The 24,417-nt window shown below is 41.2% G+C and overlaps 1 protein-coding gene across 1 annotated transcript in view; it reads right to left on the bottom strand.

Annotated features, from left to right (window-relative positions):
- Window positions 1-190: 190 nt before the first annotated feature.
- LOC104506047 (fibrillin-1-like) overlaps window positions 191-24,417 on the bottom strand; it is a gene marked incomplete at both ends in the record, with an annotated part of 80,272 nt that continues 56,045 nt past the window's right edge. The window contains 12 exons of the mRNA XM_010146853.1: window positions 191-415; window positions 1,218-1,343; window positions 3,953-4,003; window positions 5,294-5,431; window positions 6,480-6,599; window positions 7,254-7,379; window positions 10,566-10,691; window positions 11,201-11,254; window positions 13,425-13,577; window positions 14,851-14,973; window positions 19,792-19,914; window positions 22,007-22,132. Of these exons, the coding sequence (XP_010145155.1) occupies window positions 191-415; window positions 1,218-1,343; window positions 3,953-4,003; window positions 5,294-5,431; window positions 6,480-6,599; window positions 7,254-7,379; window positions 10,566-10,691; window positions 11,201-11,254; window positions 13,425-13,577; window positions 14,851-14,973; window positions 19,792-19,914; window positions 22,007-22,132 (1,491 nt within the window). The remainder of the gene's footprint in view (window positions 416-1,217; window positions 1,344-3,952; window positions 4,004-5,293; window positions 5,432-6,479; window positions 6,600-7,253; window positions 7,380-10,565; window positions 10,692-11,200; window positions 11,255-13,424; window positions 13,578-14,850; window positions 14,974-19,791; window positions 19,915-22,006; window positions 22,133-24,417) is intronic.

Raw genomic sequence — 24,417 nt, 5'->3', positions numbered from 1 at the left:
ATTTATTTATTTATTTTTTTATTCTGGCCTTGATTTCCATGAAATCTAACTGGATTTTCAAATGTGCCTTAAGTTGAGTGAAGTGCCTGACTATCAGGAAATCTTCAAACCCACAGGAATTCTCCAAAGGAAGAGCAAAAGGAAAAGCCAGCAGGATTTGCTGGCCGTGACCCGCATACAGGTTACGTACCTTTAGAGAAAGGCTTCCCAGTTATCTCTATCTTTGTAGAGAACCCAGATCCTCTTGGACAAAGGGCATCAAATTCCGGTGATCCCTTCAGAGGGCACTCCTCGCACTCAAAGCCCCAGGCTGCCCCCACTGAACAGCAGCAAGCATCCATTCGGTGTCGGCCTGGTATCTGGGCGGTGCATTGCTCATCCTCGTGCTGCAGGTAGCAACTCTCCAGGCGAATGTCTGTTGGGCAATTGAACAGTATGTTGAGAGAGAAAGAGAACATTTAGTTCACGGCAGAGGAATCTTTTTCCAGAGTCCCTTTCTTCACAGGATAGTTTGCTCCACGTTTTTGTGGACTCAGAGGAGCGTACCAAGCACAGCACATAATTTCTAACAGCAAAATATTAATGCTAAACTCAGAAAGTAAGAGTTGAAGTAAGTTTAAAGCACCGTTGTGAAAAATAGTGCTGCAGACTTGAAGTAAATTTTGGATCAGAAGAGGATTTTAAGCATTCCAGCTTGCCATACCTACATAAGGCCTTTTAATTACTACAGTTAATTACCCTGTTCTGTGACAAATCGTAGGCATTTATTGTCGTAAAGCGACAAAGGTGCTGTGGATAGACAGCACACAGAACTTCAATATTCTGTTGCACCCTCCATTAAGGTGCACGGTGTGGCTGGGAACACCACATCCCTCCTCAGACACCTGAGTCCCAGCCCACAACACTTCCAGCCTTGGTGATTTCAGTGGGGCTACGGATGAAGAGTGCTAGGAGCACAAATGATCTGCAGGGATTGTCAGATGAATAACCTGGAACTAAATCAATGCTCTTCACCAGCTTGCAGAAGGTGATGGGCTTTGGCTGCTACCATTGGAATCTGCTCATATTCCAGCTGAACTAAGTTTGTGTCCCTGAGTGATTCCATTTGACAATTACTTATGTGGACAAAAACTTGTAAGAAAACATGCACTGCAAACATTTCTCACCACATAGATTTGCTCTTCACCAGTAGACCTGTTAATGGAATTAATACCTACCAAGACATGTTCGTCCAGAAGCATCTAAAGTCATTCCATTGGGGCACTGGCAAACAAACGATCCCAAGGTATTGACACACTGCCCGTTTGTACAGACTCCAGGAAACACCTCACATTCATTTACATCTATTCCCCAAAAAAAGGTAAATAAAAGTAATCACTAGCATGCTAAACATGAGTAAATCAGAAAAAATATGAACGTTCTAATGTTTGGTTTTTAGGATGAAATACAAAACCACAGCAGTTTACATGGCCTGACAAAATTCCAAATATTTAGTATTTCATATGCAAGTCATCCAGAATCAATTAATTAACAGAAAACTGCTGATGATTAGAAATAATACATGTTGCTTTTTGCTATTCCTGCATCTATTGAAATCAAACTCAAAAGTAACAAAAAAAGGGAGGGGCATTTAAAAATTATGTCAATTTTCATACTCACTGCAGGCCAGATTTTTGAAGCAAATGGGCAAAGAAAGACAAAGGTAAGTGCACAATGAGATTATGCATTATTCCAACAAGGTTAAGTTATGCTGTATTTTTTAATGTGGTTTTGGGGTTTTTTTTTTAAACTATAGTATTTTTATGTTCGTGTCTTATCAGGCACACCTCTGCATGTCTGGAAACTACAGCACCGTTTGAAATTCAGCCCTATGACCATGCCAGCAATTAGTAACTTCATATAGATTAAAATAAACTCCTTATAATTGCACATAAACTTCATTAGGTAAAGATTATACTTCTATATTTAAGTGGCAAATTTAGCACTTTTGGGTAAGGTTAATTTGATTAACTGTGTTAGCTTGGCCTGGGCATAAATAAATGTTTTGTAACCTAATGGTGGTACTCCAACCCGTGTCCTTTGTGGAAAGCATATGCTTCACAACTGCCTTAAGGAAAAAGCCTCCAGCATTAAATATGGCCCAAGATGAAGCATGGCATTTTTTAAGACAAGAGAGGATAAGAGCAAGAAATTAGAAGGGAATGACTCTAATAATCTGTAGCTGAACATTCATCTGTAGAGTAACCAAGAAGTGGGTGGCTGGACTCGCTAGGCCTCCAGACAAAATTCCTGGTGTGAAGAGGCTCTCAAACCACATGTAGCCATGGGGGATGATAAACATGGGGTGGACATCAGTGGTCTCTGCCCTCAAACAGATATTGTAAATAAAAGGCCCATATTGACAGGAAGGCAGGAAGTAAAGCCAGTCGACTACTAGAAACCACTGGAACACAGTTCCTGGCCTGTAAGCAATATTCCAGCTGACAGCTCCAGGGCTCACCCGTAAACTGGAGGCACACTGCCAGTTTATAGTTTGCTTATTTCCTTGCACAAGGTCCATTACTCATTTTACATGGGCTGTGTACGGGAGAACTGAGTATCACCTTTTGGGAACTGAACTTACTCCCTTGTCCTGTCTCTCACTTGCCAGTAAATTTCCTAGAGATCTTCTCCTGTCTTGCAAAATGCTTACATTGGTTGAAACCCAAATACGGCTTCAGTATGTTAAAAGCAGGAGAAACTGTCCTGAAAAAACTGGGGCTATCCAGGTCCCACTGAAATGAGAAAGATTGAAGCATGTAATAGATGTAATCCGAAGTGCTGGTAAAGGAAATGCTGAAAACAGTTATGTCTACATCTTGGAAGGATAAACTTTCCATTCCAGCAGCGCTGAAAATGTTCTAAGACTTTCCTTGTGAAGAGGGATAGGTGGGGCTGCTTTTTCCCCCCCCCCCCTTCACTTACACACTCCAGAAAGTGTTGCTGAGGTCAGATAAGTTATGTACAGTGGGTCTGCAGCACAGGCGTGCCAAGGTATTCAGTCATCATTTGGAAAGCAAAGAATATGTGTGAGGGTGTTCCTCTTTTTCTTCTTTTTTTTTTTTGTTATATTTTATTTTTTGTTCAGGGAAAAAACAATGTTTCTTTATGGAAGCTCCATATGGGAGTAATTTTTAAAACATATTTTAACTGCAGTGTCATGTCAGATGTTGTCAGTCAGGATGACCCACAGCAGTTTGAGACTCTCTGAGCTTCTGCATATTATGGAACTATGCAGTACTTTTCCAGGGGTTCAAATCAATTCAAATGAAGATGAAATAGGGTGGGACCTTCAATTCTCACAGAACAGTATAGAGTCATCTCATACCAAGCAAAAAAGCTACATATTTCAAAAAATATTTAACCTTTTCTTTAACAAAGTTTAACTGTGTCCTGGTGCCTTTTTTTAATAAGAAGTATTTTTTAATGAATCTATGCTTTGGAATGTGTCTGATTTCATATAATGCTGAATGGAAGAAAGCCAAGGTTAAGGAAAAAAACCCAAAAAAAACCTTTCATGTGAAATACAGTCTTTAAAAATACTTTTTCTAAAGCACAGTACTGGCTTGTCATAGCCCTGTATCAATAACGCCGTGTTTTATAGCATATATAAGATGCATACTTTGCCCAAATAGGTTATTCAGTTAACAGTATTTGAAGAGAGAGAACCATCCCCTTATACTGGTAGACACTGTATTTGCAAGTGTGTACTTTGAGATAAACTGTGAGTACGCAGGAATGTTAAACAAACTGAAACTAAATTCATCCCTGACATAACTCTAATAAAGTCGATAGAACTACACGAGGTAAGAATTTGGCATAGTGTTCCTCTATGCTAAATTAACCACTTAAATCAAAACACTGGCATTTTTTTCATTCAGACTCTGATTTATGTTAAGGCAACAATAAATACCTTCACACAATGTTCCTCTTATTCTTGAATATCCCTTTTGACATATCGGGTCTGTAAAACAAACAAAAGTGAACTTTTAGAATGCTACAGTCCCGAACTCACCATTAACTTATTGTGTAAAACTGATCATGTGAAATATTTTCTCGAGTTTATTGCTACGAGAAGTCTGAGTGCTTAGACAGTACCGCAGTATTCTCTGAAATAATACAGAGAGAAGACGGGGCAACTACATAAACTGTACAGAGGGTCAGCCATTATCCTCTTTTGCTTCCCATGTGTCTTAGCTAGCTAAACCAAAAGTGGTTATCTTATTCCTGCTTCATTCAAACCAATTGATTCATTTAACTTGATCACAGCACATTACAGCCCCATTTACCACGGATGGATGAGGATGAATTCTGCTTAGATATACAGGATGAATTTAACTAAAGATTTGAGCAAACTAGCAGCTTTCAGCATATAGAAATAACAAGCCACACACATTTCTGCATTCATCAGCTCATCCCCGGGTTCCCAGCTCATCCCCCAGTTCAGTCTAATTATCAAGAGAATATGCAGAGACCTCAACCTATTTCTCGATCAACCGTATGATTCTCTAGGTCATCAGTTAATCTACAGAGTATAATAACAAGGGCTACTCCCTCTCCTCTCTCCATTACCACACCAAAGATCCATTTGTTACAAACATTTTCTTGAGGCCTCTGGGGAACATGCTAAATGGTTAGGAACTCTAGATCACTAATTATGACAAACCATGCTAATGTAATGTTGCAAGTTACAGACTCTAGGTGTGGTCCCTTCCCTTCAGAATTTAAACTTGTAAAATGTTTACTATAAAGTCCAGAGTTAGAACATTCTATAGCTACATGCTACCTCTCAAATATTAAGACTTCTCTTTTACAGGCTTTATAAGGAATTAGTGCATGGGAACAGAACAAGTGAAGCTGTTTGTCTAGCCTGTGCCCAAACTCCTGTGACAACAATCTGGATCAGAATAGGAAAAATCATAGAATCACACAGCGGTTTGGCTTGGAAGGGACCTTAAAGATCAAAGATCATCCAGTTCCAACCCCCCTGCCATGGGCAGGGACACCTTCCACTCGACCAGGTTGCTCCAAGCCTCATCCAGCCTGGCCTTGGACACTTCCAGGGATGGGGCATCCACAGCTTCTCTGGGCAACCTGTCCCAGTGCCTCCTCACCCTCTCCAGGAAGAACTTCTTCCTGATGTCCAATCTAAATCTCCCCACTTTCAGTTTAAACCCGTTACCCCTTGCCCTGTCACTCCCTGCCCGTGTAAAACGTCTCCCTTCATGTTCCCCAGGAAAATGAACAGCGTTACCTCGTTCACATGGTGTACACGGGCTTCCCCAAGCAGCACCTAGTGAGGAACAGCACTGGGACTTCAGAGTTGCTCCGTTGATATTTATTTCACATCTTCCATCCACGATGTTCTGCCAACAGGTACCCTTAACAGTTTCTGTTTGGGAAAAAACCCAACGTATTGTCATGCAGATTGTTTAGCATTATACAGCAATATGTTTGCAAACACGCTTGAAGTTAACCATGAAAAAGAATCATCCTTTCATTACAACTTACCACGTCAGATTCAAATTTATATTAAAAGCTCTGAATTTATCCTTCTCTGTGCTGGACTATAGCCTGAAATCATTCCAGCACAGAGCCCTTGCAAATCCTAGTCGATGCTTATTGACCTTAACAGGGAATATCTCAACACCCTTCAAGATCTGAGTCATTGTATGTATTATGAGTCCGCCCAGAGGCACGTGCAGAAGAATGGCAGAGATATGAACCCTTTCTAGAATGGCGTAGATACGAACCCTTCCTACATCTTCCATTAATCTATTAGGTTCCCCAGCCTGAATATCTGATCTTCCCATACAGGGAATGGCAGGAGATAGCTAAGGATCAGACAGAGCTATAGCTCCACAGTTTTGCTCACTGACTAGGCAGCAGCTGTAAATTACTGTCCCTCCAGAAGAGGTAAGGGAAGAAATTATTGAGTCCATAAAGTATCTGAGTCACAGCACTGTCTGTGGCCGCTCTTGAGCTGGTCTGGACTGTGCACAACTTACTCATGCTTCATCTCAAAGAGAAAACTGCCCTTTCCTGAGAGCAGATCTTGCCAAGAACATGCCCACCCTTCTTGCAGGAGGAATGAAGTGGGTAAGCATAGAGCTGACATAGTCTTAGCATTTCTGTATTGTTACAAAAACATTTCATCTCTCTCTCAGGTTTGACACAGAAGCACACCATGCACCCCAACGCTAGTCACACTTTATGTACCCACAGCAATGGTGAAAACACTTTCTTAACCTTGTTTCTCTAACATTTTCCACTAAATTTATCTAAAATATCTAAAGTTACCTAAAATAAGTTTATAAAGTTATCTAAAATAACTTTATGAAGTTATTTTCAAATATTTCCTGAACTTGGTGTACAGCATTTGTAATCACTGGACATTTTCAACTGTCAGACATAAAATCTTCAGAAGAATATATAAATACCTATGCAGATGGTTCTAGTTGTATCCAAAGTACTTTCAGGAGAACATTCACAAGCGAAAGAGCCTGGCGTGTTTTTGCACACCCCGTTAACGCAGGGGTTAGATTCGCACTCATCAATATCTAGAAGAGAAACACACTGCCGTTAGTGCCTGGAAGCGTTAACAAAAATACATATGGCCTTTTTCAGCTTAGGGAAAAATGGGAGAAGCTTTCCTCATGACCAGTTTTCCTGATACTCTGTTTTTCTACTATGAAACTATTCACAACAGACTAATGCATGTGTCCTAAAGGCACACACACACATGAATGCATTGAACATGGAAGCAGCATCTCATGTTTTCAGGGATATCCAGCTACTGCCTTGCTTTGTGGGGACGGAGTGTGTGGTCTAAATGATCGGATACACATCCCGTCTGTGGATCAAAAAGGGTTCAAACTACGAGCTGCCTGGCTCTGCTGTCCACACAAGAGAACAGATTTGTAAAACTCAGTTCTTCTCAAGTTTTCCTCACCTTGGGCACAGTGTGGGCCCACTGGGAGCAGTCAATAAGGAGAGTGCTAGTACAGGCCTAATACAGGCTATTCCATGAGGTTATCTAATGCTTTCGGTTTGGCCTTGTCTCTCCTCGTTCCCTTACTTCCCCATTTAATTTCTCCATGGGTTTTTTTCAGTTCTACACATTATACCCTGATCAAGGTTCAGAATATTTCTGTCGCAATCTGAGGACAACCTAAACAAATAAAACTCGGATGAAATGGAGGATTCCCAATTACCTTCACACGTCTTTAGGTCAGGAGTGTATACAAATCCTTTTGGACAGGTGCAGGTGAAACTTCCAGGGGTATTTCTGCATTGCCCATTGTCACAAAGCAGCATGTTCAGCGCACATTCATCAATGTCTGTAATGAAAATCAAGAACTTTTTAAGAAAGAAAACATTTCTGGAATGGAAGTCAGGCTAGAATTGCCCTCCCAACAGCCACTTCTCATTAGATTTTGTGTACATGGAGAGAAGAAGTATACAAAGGGGAGAGAGAGAAAATACACACAATTTGCATGGATTTTAAAAGACACTAAAAAGATTTCTACATTCTTTTAGTAGACAACAGGCTTGGAATTAGTTCAAATGGAAATGACTATTCCAAATAAACAAACGCTAAAGATATCACTTACTGCACCTTCCTTCTTCATTAAGACTATCATTAAAATAATGTAAATTGTAATAGTTATATGAATTCAAACCACACAAATGTTACCTAGAGAAAAATTAACATCCTAATTTTGGTGGGGTTTTTTTTGTTTTTGTTTTTGTGTTTTTTTTTTTTTTAATAGGGGAGGAAAAAACCCCATACAAAACACCCTTCTCTTTATAGTTTTGTTGACTTTTTCCTGAGCTTTATTCTTTAGCAGGCTGCTTTGGTTTTATAAGAGCTTGTACCTCCTTTCTACACATATTCATAATATGCAACAGCCACACCATGGTTCAAAATAAAGCTGGGAACCGCACTTTTCTCTTGCTTATATTGTGGAATAGGTCTATCCAGCATCTGGTTCCCTGCACAGCAGCCCCCACCGTCATGAAAGAAATGAGCAGAAGGTTGGTTTGAAAAGGTTTGCTGGTCATCCTGGTCTTTAAGTCACCATTTTTTCAAAGCTGGCTCTGAGCTGTGTTGGATATTATGGTTAACAAGGCCAATGTAAGTCTACACTTGCTTCAGAGGTGAAAAATTTAAATAGAAATGCTAGTGCTGAATTTCGAGAGCCCTTAGGAAATCTCTGGAAGAGCTGTGGTCATTAGAAGTTGCAAGAAGGTGGCAACGGGCCATGAATGGCAGGTGAAGACCAGGAGACCCCGAGAGCAGACAGGAACAATTGGCTAAGCCAGAGAGGCCTCAGAAAGTGTTGAGAGAAGTTGGGAAGACTCAGAGGGTCAGCGCAGCAGCTGGGAACAGCAAAAGTGCTAGGAAAAGCAGGAGATTTGCAGAATAAAACAGACCGTGTGGGAAGCGTCACAGGAGTTCAGAAAAATTGAGAGAGGGCCAGGTGGAACATTATGGAAGAATGGGAAACAGCTGTGATGGAGCATGGATGTGGGCTGCAACAGGGTGGGCTGGGGAGCAGCTGGAAAACTCACAGATGGATGGAGAGAAGGGATGCCATAAGCTATGGGTAGAGACTGAAATGGGACGTGGATAATTAAAGCCAAAGAAGCAAATGGGAAAATGGGATGAATTACAGCATGATTTTTATCAAATATAGATCAGCTCTTATTTTTATGAAAAATAAGATAGTGGATAGTTTAGACTGGGATAACACAGATGACTTAAGCTATTTAGGTTTAAGTAGAGAATACAGAACCCAAATAAAATTATTATGTAAGCTGGAGATAACAGGAAGGAATTTGAGAACTTTAGGTGGTTCCAGAGCTGGCTGAAGGACAATTTACAGTAGGGTATATTAAAAAGGGGAGTAATCTCAATGGAGAGAGGATATTAGCAGTGCCTTTCAGGGATCAGTCTTGGGAATGGTACTATAAAATATTCATTGCGATGCAAAATTAAAAAATGAATGGGATCAAAAACTGTAAACAACACTAAGCTGGAAGTTATTACCAATACAGAGAATTATGCAAGCCTAAATTCATCTTGACAATGTGAATGAGAGAAATAAGATGAAATATAATCATTAACGTTCAAAACTTTGCAATTAGGGACCAATAACAATAACATGCCATAAACCAAACTCATCAGTTTAAGGCTATCGAGAAAACTCCAGATGTGACACCCAATTAGAGGTTGACTTTGATCCCAAAGTATAATGTGTATTTGAGAAAAGACTACTGCACTCCAGAATCACTTTAGGCAGCATATTCCTAAGGGCAATGGAGAATTGCTGGCACCACTATACAAGACACTTCTCATCAGAAGACTGCATACTGGTCAGACCGGACACGTTCAAGAGAAGCCTGCACTCCCTGCTTTTATGAAAAGACTGAAAGTGTGGATTTGGATAGTTTAAGCCAACAGAGTTTGAGAAAGGATATGATGACGCTTTATAAAAACTGCGGGGAAAAGTGCTGACATGGTGCTAAGTCAAATGATAATATTAGTACAACATCAACTGGTAGCAAAATGATCACAAATTTTAACAGGAAGCCAGAAGAAATTTCTAATCAGTTCTGCAAAGGAAGTCTGGAACGATGCACTGATGCAGGAGTGGAAGAAAGGAGTCTAAAGGGGTTTAAGTTATGGGCTTTCGATGGGACCGTGCAATGGAACAAGAGAATCGCCAGAAATAAAATTCGCAACAGGAGCCTTCAGGCATCTCACACCCCAGACAGTGTGAGAAGAGACTGCATTGCTATTTATTTGAATTCTTTATGTCCCATGCCACTGTGCTTCCACTGGTCACCTCTAAGGAGCAAGAAGAATTTATTTCACCTTTTCAGTGATGAAAAACTTGGCTTTAGATTTTTTTCACTTGTACAGCACAGGAAATCAGCCCAAGCTAGAGACACCATGCCATCAGATTCTGCTGGTGCTTCCAATGACAATAAATTTTCCTGTGTCTGGCCAGTACACCTAACACAGTTAAACCAATGGCTCTTTCTGAAAGTTGAAAGGGTATTTTCCCCCAAAGTCGGAGTTGAGAGAAACCACGTAAGCCTTCTGAGCATACAGGAGGCTTATCTTCTTATGATCAGTTGGGAGTTCTACCTCAATCCTCTGTTTTTGGAGGCACCTAGCACACTGGTGATCCTAGATCCCTCCTGTGGTGCATTGTAATTGTAGGATCTGGCTTCTTTTGATTCTGAGAAACATTTTTCAGTGGACTTAACTGAACTGGATGTTTATTGCCTGGTTGCCAGTGATTTGAGTCACTGATGGCAACAGTCCCTTACAGCCCCACAGTGGAGGATTTTATGAGCATTGCAAAGCACTGAAATTAAAACAAGAAGTTAGCAGAAACATCCAGAACGATCAGAAGAGCAGTTAGAGGATCTAATGAAACACTGAAAAAAACAAAAGGTGACGGAGGATAAAGACAAACATCAAACTTCAACATGAAAAATGGGACATTTCATACCAATGCAGTTTTTCCCAGTTGAATCCACTTCGTAGCCAGGGTTACAAAGACATTTGTATGTCCCATGCAGATTCTCACACCTTCCATTTGGACAGAGATCGGTATCCAGTAAGCACTCATTAATATCTAGATGAAGGTTAAAAAATCCAAACAAAATAAAAGAGTCAGAAGTTGAGGGTTGTGAGTGTTAATCCTCCAAACTAGAAAAAGATGTATTTTCAATATGACTAACACTGGCTGCTCCATGTTCATGACCATGTAGTTATGATTAGGGAATTCACACCTAAACATTCACAAATATTCAAGGGAAAACAGTATCCCTTTCACACTGATTTAAGACCATCTCCAGCCCACAGACATTTAAGAGACTTGCAAATGTAGCTAAGAACTGGGATATTTAAACTGGGGTCTTACATTTAGAGAGACACATGTACTAATAACCCCCTGTATCTCCTGATTCATGGCGTTTCCAGACAGCATCACTCTCCAAAGCATGATCATCCCTCCTTTCCAAATGATTTTCCCTCTCTACTGCCAGCACATCTTGCCTCCATCCCCACCAGCATGTCTAACAAATCAAGGGTATCACTTTTAGCCAGATCTGCTATTGACTGAATTACATTAGGTGAGCTTACCATTTCCTCCTGCAGTCATGCCCGTTCCACTGCTGCAAAGAGCCTGATATTCAGCTGGAAAAACATTAAAATACTTACTGGAATATTCTTCCTTAGCTCATTGCTTTCAGCATCATCATTTACAATATGCCATTAATTATTCGAGTGAAATAACACGCCTTTCAATTATTCTGAAAATATTAATACAGCCTCACAGTGTTCTGAACCTGGGAAACATTTCAGCAGATGCAGGGTCTGCACCTGCTCCTGAAGATGGATGAGTAAAAAAACTTCACATGGTGAACTGAGGCATTTAGGAACAGACATAAACTTCATGCTGGCCCTCCTACACAAACGAACCAGAACATATTCACAGCAGGATTCTCCACAACTCTTACGTCCAAGCCCTTGCTCAGGGTGCACACTCAAAGTGACCAGGAAACACAAAAAGTTTTACTACAAATCTAGCCCATATTTGACTTCATTTAGCAGGAGTTGATAGCAGATCAAGAATCTCCTATGCCTAAAAAAATAATTAAAATATGTACCAAAGTATCTCAATTACTGCTGGGTTCAAGTTCTTTTTTTGAGTTCAGAACAATTAACAGAATAAACCGACAGCCAGATCAGCATTAATTGTTGCCATATAGGTCAGCATTTCCAATACATTTGCAGTTTAATAACAACCCAAATAATTATACTGCTAAAATTACTAACTATTAAAAATATTTACAGAATTAGCAGTCTTCTTTTTAAGGAAAATCACATGCAACACATCTCCCACTATTGTCATAACCAGCAGATTAATATGTACCCCTGCTTGCATCAAATAATCCCTGCCACGGCATGTGAAAGCAGACCTGCTCTGGACATGCATCAGCAAAGCTTTTAGTCCAGAATGGCAGAAACTCCTGAAAAGAGCTTCTGTGGAGCACGGACAGACACGTCTTCCATTCAAGATTTTTCTTCAGTCTCTCTGAACCAGTGCTTCACCCTAAGAAAGCTTCTCCCTCCCTCACACTCTCACTCCAAGCCCAAGGAAGTGCTACACTTCGCCCTACATGAGGTGGCATTTTTTCAGCGATTGAAGAGGTGGGCAAAATAAAAATAGCTTCCACATATGCAAATGTTCTGCTAAAGCAAGTCGAATATAAACCAGAAGTCAATGATGCAGAGTCCAAAAGATTTCGACTCTAGTGTACAATAAGAAGGGCCCGCTGATATCAGCAGGGGCTGCCGGAAAGGCGCTTTCCTATTCTGCTAACATTTCCGTGGTGTTTTGCTGTTCTAAAAAACACAGTGTGCTACGAAATGGTGGTCAGCAAGTTCCTGCCTAAGAGGTCACACTGGCTCAACCAGCCTAATTTGTACCAACTGGTTTTGTCTCCCTAATGCTTTTCATAAAGCTATCAGTTAAAGCTGAGATTTAAAAAATAAATCTGTATTTTTGCCCATAAAGGAGACACCACATTAGTATGAGATGCTTGTGAACTAGACATCAAATTCTGTTTATACGCAACAACAGATTGGCTGAGTGAAAAAAAAACATTCACCAAAGTTGGGCTTCAAACTCCCTGTGGTCAGTCACTCACCTCCCCAAAACTGGGGTCTCTATTTATGACAAGGACTGTGTCAGCACAGTCTCCTTGGAAGAAGTGCTTTCCTAAACGGAGATTCTGCCCATGGAAGGAGTGTAGGACTGCTTCCTTGCCAGACAGAAGTTATGTTCCAGACAACTTTGCTTGGTGGGGATTTCAGTGACAGACCCAAGTAGTCTTGACCGACTTCACTGGATGTTTGGTTTTGCACTGCCCATCCAAAAGCTAGTTACTGTATAAACCATTTCCGATCACTTGAAGAGTATAGAATTCAAGGAGCAAACATCTGACTGACAGGTGTACATAAGGATTTGAAGATATGAATTACTCAAGATTTTTCCATTAATAACTTGAGTTTGTCGTTGCATTTTTTGTTATCCACATCTATCAAACTAGAGTTTGTTGTTTGAAAATCTGTTTTAATGAGTGTAACAACTCTGAACCCAGATACTAGCATTTACTGTCACCTCAGAAAATTCCCTCCTGCACTCTTCCAACATGCAAACCAGCAGATTGCTCAAGATATGTAACATGTAACCCTCCTGATTCAGGGTGCAACGCTAATACAAAACTGCATTTTACCTCTGTAAACATAGCTTTTCACCATAAAGCTTAAATTCGAGTGTGTCCCAGTGAATATGCCGTACCTGAATTTTGGGCTGGGCAGGGCTGACAAGGCTCCCCAAAGGCGTAGTCAGTGCTGGCACAACAGCACTCTGACTTCGTAACTGCACCGGTTAAGGGTCTCACGCACTGTCCTCTCTTGTAGCCACCATAGCACGTGCTTCGCATATGTGTATCTGAGGAGAGACATCTCTCTTAATCCTGCCATAGCCAACTATACCGCCATTAATTACCACAAGTATTAAATCAGGTGTCATAAACACTGTAAAACAGCTGTCGAAACAAAACATCTTTCACCATTTCCCTATGCTTTTCACCCACCTACACCCTCACACTACTCGGGACAGGAAATTCTTCTTCGTCATGCTCCTGAGAGTTCATAGTTACTGCATTTAATGTCTTAACGTGCGTTAGTGAACTACTAGGGGACCAATCAGTACTTAACCTTGAACTAGCCACAAGCCCTGGGGAAAAGGGACAAAGTCTCTGCCACGTGACAGGGACATTACTCACTTGCAACTTGGCAGGCCCCGTGGCAGGATCTCGGAGCTAGAACCAAGCATATCTCAAAACTTCCGAAAAAACTCAGTACTGTTTACGTTACTCTCAGAGTTGGAGGAGTGATTTGATTTTAACAAGACGTATTTCCTCTCCCCCTCACAACCCTGTTAGTTGTCTCTGATGCATCAGGGCTAAGATCACCACTGGTGCAACACCCTGGATTAAGCTCACTAAAGCCACACTAAAGCTTTTGTTTTCATTTTACGCCTGAAAAAAGGCAGAATGAGGGAAAAAGAAAAACTTGCAAAAGGAAAAGATCACCAAATGTGGTGCTGTTAAAAAAAACCCTTTATTTATTTATTAAAAAACAAAGAAAAAATCAGTGAGCTATTCTAGTGCGTAAGATTTAAAATGTTTATCTTTTCAGGTCCAGGGGTGACATTTCTCACTTTTTAAAAACTGGCCCATAACAGCTATCAGACACAGATAGAATTTTAGAATCAAACACCTCAAACACCTTTTGCTTGGACAGAAACAAGCAGAAGTGGAAAAACAGCTACGGCCTGGTTTTAGATCTTTAAAAAGAGGTGAAAGAGTAATCAAATCTTTAAGCTTAGTGACAAATGAAGAATTTTACACTGACAGAAACGGGGCCAATTCTCACCTACTCAAAACTGACACAGCACCACTCAGCTCCAACGCTGTATAGTCTACCTGACCTCATGATTTGGCCTGTTTTTTCTCTTTAAATGCAAAGGAAAAGAAAAAAAGAGCAAAATGGGCTATTACAGTAAATAGCCCAGAGCTGTCAGCATCCCATATAACTACCACCCACCAATGCATGGCAAAATGGTAAATTCTACATTCAAACTCCATCTGTCCATCAGTGCAGCATTAATGCCTTAACTCTGGCTAATTGTCACTCGCCACACATTAAGCTTGTCTTACCGACGCACACGCGTCCGTCCAGTCCTACTGCAAGGCCAGGGAAGCATTCACATCTGAAAGAGCCATCAGTGTTCACACAGCGCCCGTTCATGCATATTCCAGCTGTCTCACACTCATCGATGTCTGTTGGAGAACAGAATGAGCTTTATTAGAAATGAAATTACACAGTGTCCAATGCCTGGCCGAAACTTGTATTTGTGCAGCTTATTTTCAATGTATCCTATAGAAAAATAGCAAGTGTAAATGGAAACCAGTTCAAGTAAAGGTTTTATTAGGAATAATGATTAATTCATTCTGTGAAATGGATGAAGAAAATGCAATATTCGGAAGAAATAAACAAAAGAAAACAATTTTGCTCTCCTTGGAGAGCCAAGAGGGACTGCAATTTCCTAACTTGTTCCCAAGAGGTACGTACTCCGATTTGAGGGTCATTCAGGCAAAAACATAATCAGAGGAAGAGGAAACTGCGACTGCTAAGACAAAGGACTTCTGTAGTGTGTAACAGGGCATTCCCTTTCTGTGCTAACAGTGAGTTCATGCTGGAAGAAATCAGTCCAGATAGCAACTTGAATCTTTCACCCCCCCATGAGGTGCCTTCTCAGGGCCACCAAAGAATTTCCCTTCCTCCTGCTGCGGGTTCAGTTTTTGGAAGCACATCTGAATGTCGGCGGTCAGACCGCACGTAGTGTCTCTCCAGTGATCTGCATGACAATTGGGTTTTCCTATCAGATGCTCATTACAGCCCAGTTTATAAACTTTCAATGGAGAGACTGCACTCCAGTTTTGAAAGGAATTTGTTAATGATTTGAGCCCTGAGCAATTGCCAAGCACAAGCTTACCATCTTTGCCTAACAATAGCGCAGTGAACAATAAGGCCCTCCGCGATGAAATACAAGAATGAAGCCTTATAATATTAGGCTATCACCAAGGGATGTTAAATGAGTAAAAACGTTATATAGGCTGCGTATCCTGTTAACAGCAAGATCATTCTCTAGACACAGAGAACCTGCCATTATTTTATAAGTGATTAAAATATTGTTTGGAAGCATGTATAACCTTTATAAAATAATCACTTCATAACAACTCTCCATAATATATACAAGATACAGTGTGTGTGACAATTTCCTTTTTTCTGACCTTAAAAGGGCAAATTGAGAGTGAAACACCTCTGTGTTTTACTTAGTTTGTGTTGTTTGGCAGAAAACACAGCTTGTATGATCCAAGATTCCTTTTTCAAACTGAATATTAAAATAGAAGTTACATTTAAGTACATGGGCTCAATTCATTTCTACTTCATCCTGCAATCTTTTGTTCTGTTTCAGACAAACCCTAAATGCTTTTCCCACTTTAAATTTAGTCCTTATTCCGTGTAAGTAAAAAGAAAGATGGGACTTCAAAATGCGCCCATACTATTTAACGGTTAGACAGTTATTTTGTTAAGACAACACTGAACTCCTTTGACATACAAGTTCTCCTAAACGGAAAAAAAACCTTTCCTTTTTTAAGGTTACTTATAGAAACAGAAAGGCAAAGTAACTTTTTTTCTTTTTCCCGTAGCTCATTTTTAAAAAGATTTTGTAAGCTAGTAAGGGGTGAAATGTGCAATCCATTTTCTTCTGCACCAATTTACAGATGCGTTGAAAATACTGTTATAGCTGTTTTATACAAAGATAAAGTGGTGCACTTAGAATCGTGCAGATCAGCTGAAAACCTGGGTCCAGTAAAGATGGGGTAAAAAGCCCCTGCTCTTCCCTGGGCTGAGACTCCTCCCAGTAAATCAACTGCACACACAGCCATAAAGTCTGAATTTCGAACCTTGATGAGGCTCTGCTGTCTTCTGTGGTGAAAGTTCCCATTTGGACAACTTAAAAAATACTAGTTTTTCTGACTTTTGCCAGAATACCCCAACCTGGTTTTGGAAAACTGACTGATGGACTCATTCTCCAAGCCCAATGAGTTTTTGCCTTCTCTGCTTAGCTTGCTCAGTAGTGCCCACTGGGTACACTAAATCCTCTAATTTTAACCAGGAAAAATTTACTCAGGCTCCTAACACGCTACTCTTCAGTTGCCCTGCAATAGCTTTCAACTTGGAGAATTCCTGTTTGGTCTAAAGATGAAACAATGTATGGAACAGAAAACATGCTTTCAACCTCTGCCTGCCTGATGTAAGTATTTCCGAAAAATCGTCAGCAAACCATCAGCAGAAGCAGCTGATGGTGAATAAGTTTAGTATGTCTTGTTTTACAGGGAATACACAAGACTATAGTGTAACATTCTTTTTTGGCATGTTGCTTTATAAAGCCTGAGTGGAATTTTTTACCAGACAGCCAAGTATATGCCCTGTACTTATGCTTAAATTCCAATTTTATAGAACCGTCAATCGCAGTATCGCCAACTTTGGGTTAGAAATTCTTCCTAACCGTTCAAAATTCAGCTTAGAGTGCATCAAACGAGAAGCCTATACCAGCAATGTGTTGCACGCTGCAATTCCTACACTCCTTCATTGACCATCTAAAAAATTTGGCAAAACCACATTTTATTCCATACCACAATTTCTCCAGCAGACAGACAATTTGCTGCAGAAATGCCAGGTTGTGCTTATGCACATCCCCAACATGCGTGAGCAGGAACCACGTGTGCAAGCATGAACTTCAGAGTTTCAGCTTGTGTAAGATCTCAGTGCATCCACTTTGCAAATTCAGGATACGCGGTGTGAACGATGAGTGTTTCAAAGGCTAACGGTTCTGTAGGACAGAATTCAGTTTCTCTGTACACGTTGTGCGTACAGAAAGAACCCCGAAAGGATAAACATTAAAATGTACAGGAAAAGACACTATTAAAGATCAATCTTTTAAAACTGTTACTAACATGACTGGAGACATTTACCAATGAGTTGTGCTCTCCCTCTAGCCACTACATTCCTGGGAATTATTTCATGATACTTTGGGCAAGTGGAAGAAAGGAAACAAATATGAAGTTGTGAAAAAGTGTAATTTGGGTGTCAAGGTCTCATAATCCAGATTGACTTTGACCCAATAGCAATTTTAACACATAATTAATGTTTGCATGCTCGTTCATAGAGAAAGAGGCTTACTGTAAGTGTTGAAAAGCAGAGGGAGAAATCCTTCATTTTACCATAAGATCTGTTCCAACTTTCAGTAGGAATCAGTTGAGTTGCCTGCAATTTTGGATAATCTTCAAATATTCTTCCTTTGATGCACAGAAGTAACATTTCTCTAGGGCCAGAACCCCCTTTTTGGCTGTATCCATACTCCTGTTTAGCCAGGAGGCATATAACAGGCTGTGAAGTTGGGTTTTTAGTCTGAAGCAATTTACATACCATCTTCTTGGATGGCATTTACTGATGTTAAATTAAAAAAAACAAAAACAAAACCAAAAAAAACTCCACAAAATTAAAAATACCAGAAGATGCTCAAGGCAAAAATCAAGACCAGCGTTTGGGCTGAGCTTGCATCAGTGAGTCACATCCTTGCTAACGATACAGAGAGCAGCCACCGGTCTTTGGGAAGACGACTGGCTGAAGTGGCAAGGCCTGATGGGCATCCAGTTCTTCCCTGCCAAGTCTGAGACCAAGTCTCGCTGCCGTCCCACACACAGACTAGCTGGAAGATAAGCTTTGGCAAAGCACAGGCGTTCACCGACCACTTGGAAAACAGGTAAGAATGAGAATAAAGCTGATTGCTCTAAGTGTGCGAAAGCTGCAGCCTACACAGCCAGTAGCTGTTAAGCCAAGGAGACACCTGTATGGATCTGCACATTTGTTCATTTGAGAAACTAAAGAACAATTCATTCTTCTAATCAAAACCATCCTATTACAAAGCAAGAATGGGATCATCTCTGTGTATGATTCCCCCACCTGAAGGCTGGGCAGCACTGTCCTGCATACCTAGTGCAAAAGTTACCAAATGCAAGGGAAGTTCCAGGTGTTTTACCAGATTTATTGGCCTGGTTTGGATCTGAAGTCTAAGTCTAGACACCCCACAGCTCAGCCCTAAGACTGGCAGAGTGTTTAAGAAGCAACAGGATCCAAATTCACCGTTGTGTCAGTAACTCTCAAACCCAAATTATTTATTCAAACATTTACTTTTGTTATTGGCCCACACAACAAGATGCTGCTGTGCAATCCAGTGTGACATTTTTTTAAATCTGCCAAAGTGTAAGGAAGCACTTTTTCTGACTTGATTCCAAGAATTAAAAGATTTAAAATTTTTCAAAAGAAAAACTGTAAGTAACTTGGCCCAGCACTTGTTTATTCCTTATTTCGACTTCTGCTTTGTGCCTATAAAACTTGTTGAAACATGAAGATTTATACACACAAAACTTGCAGTTCCTGACGGGACTGAACAGAAACTCTGATGACATAACTAGCAACCAGACTGCTGCAGCATCTCCCACAAGGGTTACTGCTCAGCTAGTGCAGCAAATGGAAAAGACAACCGTGCTGTGGTGCTCATGTCTGCATCCCGGCCTGGGCACTCCCCGGCGCTGCTGTATTGACTAGGAACACCCAGGCACAAATGGGAGAAAAACCCAATGAAGGAAATGAGTCAGGATGTTTGGGTGGCCAAAGGCAGAAAACTTCAAAAGGCCGAACATGAGAAGTGAGATACACTGGGGCCAAACTGCAGAAAACCTCATAGGCAAAAAAACCTGGAGTTTAACTAGGTCAGATCACACAGTCCTTGATCAAAGAATATTTCCCACTGGCTGGTTAGGGCAGTTGCTCAACACTGTGGAGAAGACTGAGTAGTGTCTTGCACAATGACAAATCACTCTAGCTGATTAAAAAAGCATATCTGACGAGAACTCTGCCCAGTCTTTCCGTCCCCAAGGATCGCTGTAAGGAAATAAAGCGGTTCTTGAAACTAGCAGAGGGATATGACTCACAGGCTTTGGGAGCCCGTAGTTTATTGTGCTCACCTCTGCAATAGCGTCCATCAGATGCCAGCTGGAACCCCGGTTTACAAATGCACTTAAAACTGCCGTCTTCATTGATGCACATTCCATTGAGGCACATGTTCCTTATGCTGCATTCATCCATATCTGAAAATGCACATAATAGACATAATGCTCCTAACAGTTAAGTAGTAGAACTCCAAAAGATAAGCCTTAATTTCTTTCTTAGTTGTCCAAGCTATATCATAATCGGAAACATATGATGGCACATACTGCACTGCCCTAGAGGATGTGTCAAAGCAATGACTCCTTCTTTTCATAATGAATCATTAACATATGCATCCAAAAGGAGCAAAGAGATTAAAAAACAGATGAGAAACTGGAGAGCTTAAGAACTGCCAGTTGGTAAAAACCATTAAAAAAGTGAGAAAGGTAAGTAATTGAAGAGGGTTTGCAATCTTGATGTAAACAGAAGCTAGATTAGAAGCAGCCTCCCATTTGGAACAGTAAACCCCATTTTATATTACCAGTAACACCTGAAAGGGGAGGAGTGGGCACTTGTGTTTGGAGTGAAAACTTTTGTAACCTCCATTGGATGAGTCTAAGATTTATGATGTGGGAGAATTCCCAGCCCTGTGCTCAAGCATGCATCCTGTAGGCACTTTCATCAGCAACTTCCACTTAAAATAAAACCTACCCCTTCCCTGGATTCAGCATGGCAGGTCACACAGGAAGGTACTTACTAATCATAGCTTCGTACCAGCATTATTCACCCCTTGACTAATGGCATAGCAGGAAGGATTCAAATAGGAAAAGGTAGAGGTCTCAGACGTTGCTAGTCCGAACCCACATGACCCAAAAAAAAAGGCAAGTAGAGAGAATTCTGTGCTTGACTTGAGTAAGCTTTTATATCCACTTAGCCTTTATTTTGTTCTGGCACAAATGAAATCAGTTTTGGACGTTATATCCAAAAAAATCAGCACTATTTACCAGTTTCATCTAAAGGGCTACACAGAGCTACATTAAGGTATGGCACGATGCCATGGTCCTTAGCGATTAGTGTGCGTGCACATGTATTCCTACGAACAAAACTCCGTGCGTTACAGTGCCAGAGATGAAACTGTTCCTTAAGTGGATGCAACAGACATTCTGGCAACATGTGCAATGGAATTAAAAATGTTTTACCAGACTGCCGATGTCCTGGTTCTTATTACTATTAGCACATGGTATTTGGTGGGAAAGGAAGAGATCAGAATCGCGGGGTTTTTGTCCCAAATATATTAATTTCCAAATATATTTAGGCAATCTAGTTCCATAATGAGATATTTTAATAGCAGCTTATAGTGCTAAAGTGTATCTAGAAAAGAGTCAGGAAAAACAGAGTCTTAAAATGTCTGTCTCTACCAAGGATTAACAGAATCACTACTAGCACATAAAATCACTGGATCATAATGACATTACAATATATTCGGAATCGTGCTATTTTCCTTAATATTGCAGCTGTCTTGGACAGAAATTACACTTCTAGACATGGTGTGTTTTCTTTTTACTTACAGGCTAAGTCAGACAAAAATAATTTATGATTTTTAAAAAAAAAATCGTGTATCTATCCCAACCAGGAATTTTGGCATTAAGACTTTGAGCTGAATCACTGAGATAATATTCTGCCAAAAATGTTTCTAAGAACAGTGCTTGAAATTCCTTTAACGTATGAATAGATCATTGGGAACCCTCCCAAGGACCTTGGGAAGCATGATAAAGAACATTCTTCTTTTCCCCCCCTCTACCAAAGGTCTGGGAGGTAGGAACACATCAATTATGTTTACAAATTTTTCTTAAAACAGTTTTTATGGGTCAGACCAGACTGCATCTACATAAAACACATTGCTAGTCACCCCGTAAGCTCCCATAAAGCACGCTGTTAAACACACAGTAAAAGCAGGCAGCATGTGACTTGTGCTCCGCTGTAAAACGCACCACTCCCATCAAAGAAACTGCGATAGTGGTATGTGCTATTTCTCCTGCTGGACAGACATCCTGCTGAGGATTGCCAAGCCCAGGCTCCAGAACTGGCTGCAAAAGACAGTTTACTTGCCCTCCCAGATGCAGCAAAAGGTATTTAGAAATGTGATGCCTTGTTCCTTCCCTTCCCCCTCAACCAGAGGTCCTTTTTCACTGACATGAATAACCTCTCGCGACTGCGGCTGCTGCTGCGGAGTGACCTCCGGGCCGGCCTTACCTTCGCAGTTTTTGCCATCGGCTGCCACCTGAAAGCCAGCGTTACACACGCAGTGAAAGCTGCCGTCCGTATTTATGCATCGTCCGTTATTACAGATACGCCCATTCTGTAAACACTCGTCGATGTCTGAAAGCCAACCGAAAAGAAAAGTAACACTAGGGGGGTGGTGGTGTTATTTTTTCATACTCAAGAGGAATTTCCCCCATTTCCCCTTCCCTTAGGTTTTTAACCCCACACGGAAACTCTATTCACCTGAAAAAGGATTTATTTTGATTTCCATAACCGAACGTTGTAGGGGTGGAAAATGTTCATCAGCTTGAAACTTCAAGTTGCTGTGAAAGAATTTCGGTGAGCATTACCCTGCGGCTTGCTCAAACGAGAATCGGACCCTTGCAATTGTTTTTTTGCATTTTTCTTCATCATTAAAATATTTGTACTGAAGTTACAATAGTTACAATAGCTAGCTACTAGGAAAGAGGGGGGAAGCTTGTCTTCTGCTGCTGCTCTGTAAGGTAACAGGCAAGTTCGAGACTTTCCCACCTCAGAAGGTATTTCTCCTGCTTATTTTATATTTGAAACATCAGCTCCTCATTTCCCTCCTCTGCAGGAGGTGCTTGGCAAGTGCTTTGGAGGACCTGAATAGTGATATCACACGAGGCTGGCAGCTCTCCCTCTCCTCCAAACGAGGGGAGAGGAGATGCTGAGACAGACTGTCTAGACATTTTTCAGATTGCACAGTGTTCTCCATCAAGGCCTGGACCATCTCCCAGAGATTCCTGCACACAGGGGACTCTGCTCACAGAGATCTCAACCAGCCCGTGCAGATCTATCTGTCGTGCAACCACGCTGTCTCCCCAAACATCCTGGGGGTGCCCTTCCCAAGGCCCTCTCCGCAGAAGTGCGGTGCTGTGCTTCAGGAAGAAGCAGAGCACAGGGTGTCCTCCCAAACACCCCTGCTCTCTGGACACCTACCTGAGGGGGAACTGATGCCTCTCAAAATTGGGAACCTGTATTTACCTTCTTGGCAGCACGGTTGTGCTGTGAAGGTAACAACCCCTCTTCCGCAATTGAAAAGCATTTTTTGTTTTGATCACTAATGATAGAGACAACCTTATTCATCTGTGGCTCCAATTAACATATTCATTCAGCCCAGCTCCTACTGGAACGATAAGGGATCCGAACCAGCAGCTTGCGATGCAGACTGCAACGTTCAAGCAGTCACCTATCAGCCTCATCATGCAGAAGAACACCCTCTCCTGGAACCTTAGAGCAAGGGACAGATAAACATCTGGTCCTTACAGAGCCTTCATTTTTCACGAATGGACGTAAGGAGTACACTTGCAAAAGCGTATCAGCACAGACACATTGGTGTATGCGAAAAATAAAACCTCAGCACACAAAGTAGTCATGCGAAGTAATTTTACAGCAAATGCTGATTTTGGCAGGCACCAGTGCTATATGCATATTTTGCCAAATGCACCCCACTAGCCTTTTTCTTTTCCCTAAACTGGTCCTAAAAATTCCTTCAGCAAACAAAGATTCTGCACATTGTAGCGTTTTCTGAACTGCCTGTCAAGCGAGCACAGTTCCCAGAGACTGCAAAGGAACTGCTAAGTGACCACACTTTAATGCCATTAAGCTACTGGGCTTCTGACAACCATGTGTTTGTGCAATGAATCAGTCAAATTAAAAGCGTGTGACAAAAATGACTCATGAGTAAATTCATCACCGCTGAGACTCCACTTCAGCGCTCCTTCACCACTAGTCAGCTGAACTATGAAGATGCTTCCGCAACATGGCTGTTTGGCAGCAATTAGGTCAAATTCTCCCAGCAACATGCAGCGGTGGTGCTGGCTCTGCATGTCCTCCTGGACTGGAGTAAGCATCTCTACCACAAACACCTTTCTGATTCACACAGGAAGGGAAAAAAACCCAGGCACACTAATACAGATAGCTTTATATTTGCTTTTTAGAAACTCTGCTTCAGAAGGAGTGCGTGCTCAAGGAACCCTCCACTTGGTGCAGAAAGCAAACTGAAGACAAGATCAAACATCCTGTTTCATTCAGATGCTGCATTTCTTATGGAATATCAAAGTAGTCATTCATTCTCCTGCCAGAGGTCTCTCATTATGACTTAACTATAAGGGTCTGCATTCACCTTTACAGTCAAATTCCCACCCCAGGAGAGTTTGGGAGCCCCAGAACCCAACAAAGGGTTGATCAGTGGGCAGCTACATGCTCCCCATTCCCACAGGAAGACGGGATGAAGAGCACCAGAACTGTTGTTGAGCCTGTTCTTCTGAACATCAATACCAGGGCTTCTACAGCTTCCTCACATAGACATCCCCAGTGCTTGACTGCTTTTCCATGCTTTATCTAAGTTTTCATTGCTATAAATTATGTTTAATCCT

Source organism: Eurypyga helias, unplaced genomic scaffold (genome assembly GCF_000690775.1).
Source record: "Eurypyga helias isolate BGI_N326 unplaced genomic scaffold, ASM69077v1 scaffold28112, whole genome shotgun sequence".
NCBI lineage: Eukaryota > Metazoa > Chordata > Aves > Eurypygiformes > Eurypygidae > Eurypyga > Eurypyga helias.
Note: the sequence above shows the minus strand (reverse complement) of the source record. Positions and strands in the feature narration are given on the sequence as shown.